This window comes from Ascaphus truei, chromosome 3 (assembly GCF_040206685.1).
Source record: "Ascaphus truei isolate aAscTru1 chromosome 3, aAscTru1.hap1, whole genome shotgun sequence".
In the NCBI taxonomy this organism is placed as follows: domain Eukaryota; kingdom Metazoa; phylum Chordata; class Amphibia; order Anura; family Ascaphidae; genus Ascaphus; species Ascaphus truei.
The window spans coordinates 380,657,577-380,664,844 of record NC_134485.1 but is presented as its reverse complement, the minus strand read 5'-3'; the positions used below and the strand labels follow the sequence as shown (position 1 = coordinate 380,664,844).

Genomic DNA, 7,268 nt, shown 5'->3' with positions numbered 1-7,268 from the left:
CATCACTGCATTTGTCTCATTGTTGGAGAATTGGTTGCAGCAAGGTACTGCAGGAGGAGCCTGCAGGCCATTGAATTTATTAACTTAAACATTCAACACAGCTATTGTTTAAATACAAACTATAAATATACACTTTTTTAAACAATTACCTTTGACCTTCCTTTTCTATGTATGTATACGGATATATATTTAAATTACAGTATACATGTATATGAGCATGTGACTATATGCAGTAATTGGATTTTGCACCATATGGCTGTGTTTTTCGTCTCTAAGAGGTTAGCCAGTGACCCTTGAATAAGTCACCTACACTATGGTTATGTGCTACTGCTGGGGGGGGGAGGAAACACTGTCCTGAGATGTGTTGCAGGGAGCTGCAGCAGGCGCCCGGGCCGAAGAAAGCAGAAGCTTTGTGAGCAGGAACCAGAGCACAAGACAGTGGCAAGATGACGTCAGCACCGAGCAGGTTGGCAATAGGCTTCCGAGCTGCCCATCCGCTCATTCAGTGCCTTCTGCAGCCAGGAGAGAGCCAGCGGCGGCGGGGACTCCAGCAGAGGCAGCCGCAGCAGCAGCAGCAGCACAGACCATACTCATACTGTAGGTAAGTGTCTGGCCCCAGGAAAGAAACCACCGGGCACGTTGCTTAGTGCTTTTTCAGACAGGTGTGACCACAAACCTAGAAGCACTGTGTATCCCCGTAGACGTGCGCTGCAGAAGTCACCTGGAATGCAATGCACTAAAGCTGGTACCCATGTCATTTGTTTGGGTTAACTCCCGAAGGTCCGCGGAAGAGGTTGGGGAGATGGAAGCAATTGAATGATGTAGGCAGGAAGAATATGTCTGTGATGACTTGAAATAATCTGGCTGTTAATGTATAAATTGCTTCGCTTTGAAAGGGGTGTCCCTTTAATTCGATTTCAAGTAGACACAACTAGTACTGGTTTATGGTTACAAGTTTACGATGATAAACTTATGTTTGTGTAGCATATCCTTGACTGGCTTTACCCAAAATAAAGAAATTGATGCTGGCAGGCAGTTATTGTCTTATTCGGTTTCCAAGTTGGCATCTGCAGTTGTCTCTGCTGAGCTCAGTAATTGGATCAAAGATTCCGCCAGCAGATTGATGATTTTCTGGTCCTCACCTCCCTGTACGTACGTAGAGCAATTATTAAAGCTTCTAACACATTGAAATGGAATACATGTGGTTAAAGGCAGATCTCTATTGTGTTATATCACAAGGGAAGTCTTTTAGACATTTTGCATTTCATGCACTGGGTGAGTAGAATAGGAAACATGACTGCAGTTGGGTGGGTTTTTTTTTTGTCTTATAAAAAGACTTATTTTCTTTGGTCTATTTGCAGGTTGTTCCCTTTCATTACCCCCACTTCAGTCTAGTGGCGTCATCACAGATATTCTGATCCAGTTCTCTTTGTAAGGCGGAGATAAACTGTGCACACCTTTGTATTACCAGCTTTCTAAATGAGTGCCAAGATCTCTAAGCATTTGGGGCTTTCTGTGCCACCGTGTCTGTTAAACAGGACCTCTGCTTCCAATACCACCAGCTGCGTTACAGAAGTGGAACCCTTGTATCAGACTTTTTCATCTACTTTGGTTTTGATAGTCCTGGCGACTGTAATATTTTGCTTGGTTGTCCTTTCACTTAGCACCTTTCATATGCACAAGAGCAAGATGAAGAAACGTAAAATAGAGAAAGCTCAAGAGGAATATGAGAGAGACAACCGCAGTCCGGAGGCAGAAAGAGGTCGTTTCTATGAAAGAGGAAACAGGCAGGCAAGTGGTGCTCATGCTCAAGACAGTGGCTGCTGTGCCTCTCCTATCATACAGAGGAAAGAGCAAATCACCCTAGACCAGGACTCCAGTGTTACTGGAGCATCTCAACCTGAAGCTTCAGTTTTGGACAGAGCTTCAGGGAACTTGCTGCAGACTGTGGTCTTGTCATGATCGCGGATGACTAAAGAAGGCACTGTCTGTATTGTACATATTTGGTGACACCGTCTCGGAAAAATAATACCAACGATTCAAGCGCATGACTAACCATATGGCGTTACCATTAAGTGTTCTGATAAATGATTCGTTTTTGTTTTCTTGAGACGAAGCCGCACAATGCTACCAAATATTATGTCATATGCCCGAGGATTCTCATCACGCTGTACATAAATATCGCAAAGGATACCTGCATTTCTTCTCTACTAAATTACATTTTATGTAATTTAACTAAACGTATATGAGGCAACAAATGAAAGCAACTATTGTGATATCCACAAGAACACTGGAAATTGATAGCGGGTTCTTGTGTTTTGCTACAAAAGATACATTGTGGTTTCATGTTTGCAGAGAGAAGATGGTTGTTAAATCTTTGTGTTAAAATTGCTTAAAAATGAACCTATAGAAAGCAAATAACACCATATTTCATTTTAAAAGTGTTGATTACCTTTTCTAATAGAAACATTTGCCTTGTGGAGCTTAAATCGTGATACCTAGCAATGCACCTTGCTTTTCTCAGCAATTACTTTCTGGTCGTAAGGAGCTGTCCACCCTCTACAGTGCTGAAATCCAATCGCACTGTAATGCTTGCAGTAAAAAAAACAGTACTGTATATATGTTTCTATTTCTTTCTGTTTAAGATGCAGTGTTTACTTCTTTATATGAGCGGTACCTATACATCTAAATAAGATATTTTGTAAACATTATCTGGTGATGTGCAGTGCTGAAGTGCAGTTATGCAGTTACTAATCCAAATGTTTTGTTAGTTTTGCTTGGGAACATGTGCCCTTATTTTACCTCCTATTGATCCTGAGGCAAACATAGCTCTGTACTATGCACTCTATTGTATGTTTATATTTTGTTGCTATTGATATACGAGGTTTCACATGAAACTGAATTCAGTAGCATGGATTTAGCTTCTATTGTTATAGGAATACATTTTATATCTTAATCTACAGTTGACATTTCCATAACTTTTTGTTTGAGTGAAATAAAATGAATGGACCAGAATCTCATCCATTAAAAGCATTTGAAATGACACCGCAATCATAAAGGTGGAAAAGATTGTGTTTGCTCTGTAGCATAGTGAGAGGATGGTTGTATTTGAATGCCCAGCATTAGTTTGTACGGTGTGGGTGTTATGTTTAACTGCTACTAAGTTTACAAAGGGGAAGTAACCCTGGTAAGTCGAATGTAATGTGTTAACCATGCCTTCGGAAAAGGGTCATGGGACACACATCTCAAATATACTCAGTTTGTAAAGAATCAGAGGGGGGAGCACAATAATTCTCAAGAAAATGATGAAACTGCATTGCCATCTCACTTTCAATGCATTGCAATACTAATACTGTATTTTAGTAGCATATCTTCCTATGCTTTATATTAGATCCATATTAATTGATCGTTGTGTTAGAAATGTTCCGGATTGCTTCTTAAACGTGAGTCATAGCATTTCCTATTCTTATTTTTGTCACGTCTAGTAGCGGAGACTGCTGTGCTGTGCTGTAGTTACCTGCATTAGCATTATTTTTCTTGCTTGAGTTCTTGAATTGAATTCTTTTTTTTTTTTTTAAGTGGTTTACACGTTTGTACTTGCTCGCCATTCTGTACAAAGTGTGTATAGTGGTGTTGCACATCTGATGTGATGCCCAGGGATTGAAAGAGTTCATCTTTATTCTACATAGACGGAATTTCTGTGGCCCTAAAAAACACATGTACAACAGCTTGTATGTACTGTTTTCAAACATATGTAAAGAGAGACCTAATGTGGTCACATGTGTTTCGGTAAAGCAGCAATTATTAAAAAATTTGTTTTAGTCCATTAAATGATTTCCTGCTTGCAAAGAATACATGCAGTTTAGTGAAAAATTAACAAGCAGACCCATGTTACTGTATATTCAATAGTTTTAAATCAGCATGTGCTGTAAGCTGTGTACCAAATCACATGAGCTTTGGTGAAGGGGTATTAAAGTACAGTAGGTGCCTTCTAGAAACATTAGATTATCAGAAAATATATATAATTATTTGAATTAAGATGTATATGTTCTATCAAGTTTCTTCAAGAGCAATACCTTAACATTTTCGTGGATTTTTTTTCAAGAATAATCACATGTACAATTTTACTGTATGCAAGTTAAAACCACTATATTCATATATATATATATAGTGTCACGGATGGGTTGATTTGTATTTCTTTCATCATTACTTTGAATTCATTCCAATATAACTTTCATATATAAATAATAAATGATAATAATGTAAAATGTAAATAATGTGCCACTTTATTCTTTTTGGGTTTGATTTGTTTTCATATGTGTTTATTATTACTGGTTCCTCTGAATTATTTATCCTTAAGCACTGCTATGTTCATACAGTATATGATGAGCACATTTGCATGAAGTACTACAAATGGACAATGTGATAATGTGCAGTAGTCTTAGATACGGAAATATTCTTGTTTGTGCCACAAAACTGAGCATGTAAATAGCTAAATATTGAAAAGAGTTTTCTGATTTCTTGAAATTACATCTTTCGACTAATTTATCTTGGCATATAGTCTAAACAAAATTAAAATACATTGGAGCATTGGAAGTAATATATATATATATATATATATATATATATATATATATATACAGTGTTCGACAAACCTATACATTTGCTCGCCCCGGGCGAGTGGATTTAACCCCCGGGCGAGTAAATATTGGCCCAAGCAGCACACGTTTGGTACTAGGTGGCGAGTAGATTTTTTTGTGTGGCGAGTAGATTTTTTGGTGATTTGTCAACCACTGTATATATATATATATATATATATATATATATATATATATATATATATATATATATATTGGATCAGTGGCTATCTAGGAACCTCAGTTATTGTTCCATATAACCACTCATAATCACTATATGGTACAAATGGGGAAATAGATTAAAAACAGGTTTATATATGTTAAACATGTTTCTCTTAGCACACTTTATTGACAAATATGCCATTTGTAAACTTGCTTTTGAAGTTATTTGTTTTTGGTAATATAGATGGTTATCTGGCAATGCTATTTGTACCAGTTCTGCATTAGGGTAAAATAATTATAATTACTGAGCTGAATGCTGAAACATCTGATTGAAATAAACCTGCTATAGTGGTACCTCAATTTGAACAAAAAGGAAGGCAGTTTAAATTATTTATCTGAATACCATCTTATTTGTGGATGACATCATGGTTTATGTACTGTAGATTATTTGGGTAATCTGCATCCAGAGCCATAGCTAGAAGAGACAAATAAAAAATAGTGTAAAATATTCAATCAAAAGAAAAGATTACCTAAATGTGTGGCCTAAAGAATGATACGTCAAAGAGAGAGAGGTAATTGGTAGAGAGCATAAGATTCCACTTACAGTGAATTTCTCTCCAAAAGTAGGTTTACTCAACAAACAGCAAAGAACACAATGTTTTCGGGCCACTCAGGAGCTTTCATCTGGTCATGAAAGGTCTTGAGTGGACCTGAAACATTGTGTTTTTCTACTGACTATAACCAAAGAGAGGAGTGCCATCTGGCAGGCTACATTTAATAAGGTGTACTATGCAGGAGGGAACTACAGCATCTCATGAAGGTGATCTGCATGAAGCTCAACGACTGTGGGAGAAGACAGTTGCATCAGAACACAAGAACCACCCAGACTATCCATCTTTCTTGGATATCTTCCAAGAAAGAGTGTTCATTCCATCTTGGAAAGAGAGGTTTCCACAAGTCCAAAGCAACCCGAAGAGCACCACCAAAAAAGGGGAATGTTAGGCAGATTTAATTGTTAACTTCTTGTTTTCTCTAATATGCTTTGTTCAGTTAAGGATTTTATTCTTTCAGTTTATTACATGAAATATATCACACTGAATATTACTCTGTTCCATTTTCTCAAAATCTTCCTCATACACAGCGGCTCTGTTGGGAGAGATTTCCAGTGAAACCAAAGAAGTTGGAAAGACACCTGGTGCCATTACTGGAGATTCTATCTGCTCCCAATAAGACTGATGTATTAATTATGAAGCTTTTCAGCAACAGCTACCCCTAATCATTTCTCTGGGTGCCATTGCTTCACTACTGCCCTCATGAATGATACCACTGAGCATTATTTTCAATCCCCACTAGCACATGCATGTCCTGCATACTCTTTCAATGGGTCTATGAGGCTAACAGCACCGAATTCATTGCTCTACAAATGCAATGTTGACTATACTAGTATTATGAGGGAAACCTACATCCAGTTCCGCAACCTCCATCTAGCAAATGTAAACATTTTTACTAACCACTGTAGTCTTTACACTGGGTCTTGAGTTGGGACAATATGCACTGTGTTTCCAAATGACCCTCATTAAAGCTTTGGGACAGAATGAGGAACACGCCGACAACACGACAGACTTTTCTATACATTGTCCGCATTCTGAGACGATGGACAGTTTTGACCTGGGCCTTCAAATAGGCCACCAGAAAGATACTTTGAATCTGACAGTGTCCCACAAACATTACTGTTTTAAAGTTAAGATGCAATATTTTTCATGTTGACAATTTATGTGTCCACAAATTAATGACCCAATGGGGTTTAGATTCTCCAATATATGGACTTATGTAAGAATAAACTCAAATTAATGTTTCATTATAAGAAAATTTAGTTTTACAGATATAATATGCTGGTGGATTTTTTTCCTTACTAATTACTAACACTGCATGAAAACCATTACAATCATAAACAGTTGACATGTTCAGCTGTCAGTTGACAAGCATACTGTAGCTGTAATGTCATTATTAATTTTATAATATAATAGTAACTAGAAATGCACTCCTAAACAGATATATGACACAGGTTTATATTTGCATTTAATGCAAGCTATATTTGCATTTAATGCAAGCTAATGCTTGCATTTAATACAAGCTATATTTGCATGTAAGCACAAAATGCTTTATAACGATGCATGCTGTTTTTATTTTATCAAGTAAAAGATGAATATATGATGTATTATTGTCTTTTCACTTTAATTTCATTATCAAGTAAGCTTGCAGTAATTAAAGACAAGCATTTTAAGTAGCGTTTCAATGACCAAAGAAATAACCTAATTTTGAACATAGACAATTATTGGGATGTAGCAATGCAGTTTTCTGGGCCACCTGACACTGTCTTACTGAGATAAATACAGAACTGGAAAAATACTGTAAATAGTTGATATAAATGCAAACTGTGACAGATAGAATCTGGTGCAATTCTAATAA

At 37.0% G+C, this 7,268-nt stretch overlaps 1 protein-coding gene across 2 annotated transcripts; it reads left to right on the top strand.

Annotated features, from left to right (window-relative positions):
• Window positions 1-317: 317 nt before the first annotated feature.
• C3H11orf87 (chromosome 3 C11orf87 homolog) lies at window positions 318-4,181 on the top strand. 2 transcript variants are annotated; one of them, XM_075592332.1, is made up of 2 exons: window positions 318-597; window positions 1,362-4,181. In XM_075592332.1, the coding sequence occupies exon 2, from the start codon at window positions 1,480-1,482 to the stop codon at window positions 1,960-1,962; it is 483 nt and encodes a 160-aa protein (XP_075448447.1). In that variant the 5' UTR covers window positions 318-597; window positions 1,362-1,479; the 3' UTR covers window positions 1,963-4,181. The 2 variants fall into 2 exon arrangements, with proteins under 2 accessions (XP_075448447.1, XP_075448446.1); XM_075592331.1 differs by having other exon boundaries at window positions 318-601.
• Window positions 4,182-7,268: the final 3,087 nt, after the last annotated feature.

What these genes read in the sequence shown, in the direction of transcription:
- C3H11orf87 (XM_075592332.1), top strand. Translation starts at nt 1,480, where the DNA reads ATGAGTGCCAAGATCTCTAAGCATTTGGGGCTTTCTGTGCCACCGTGT.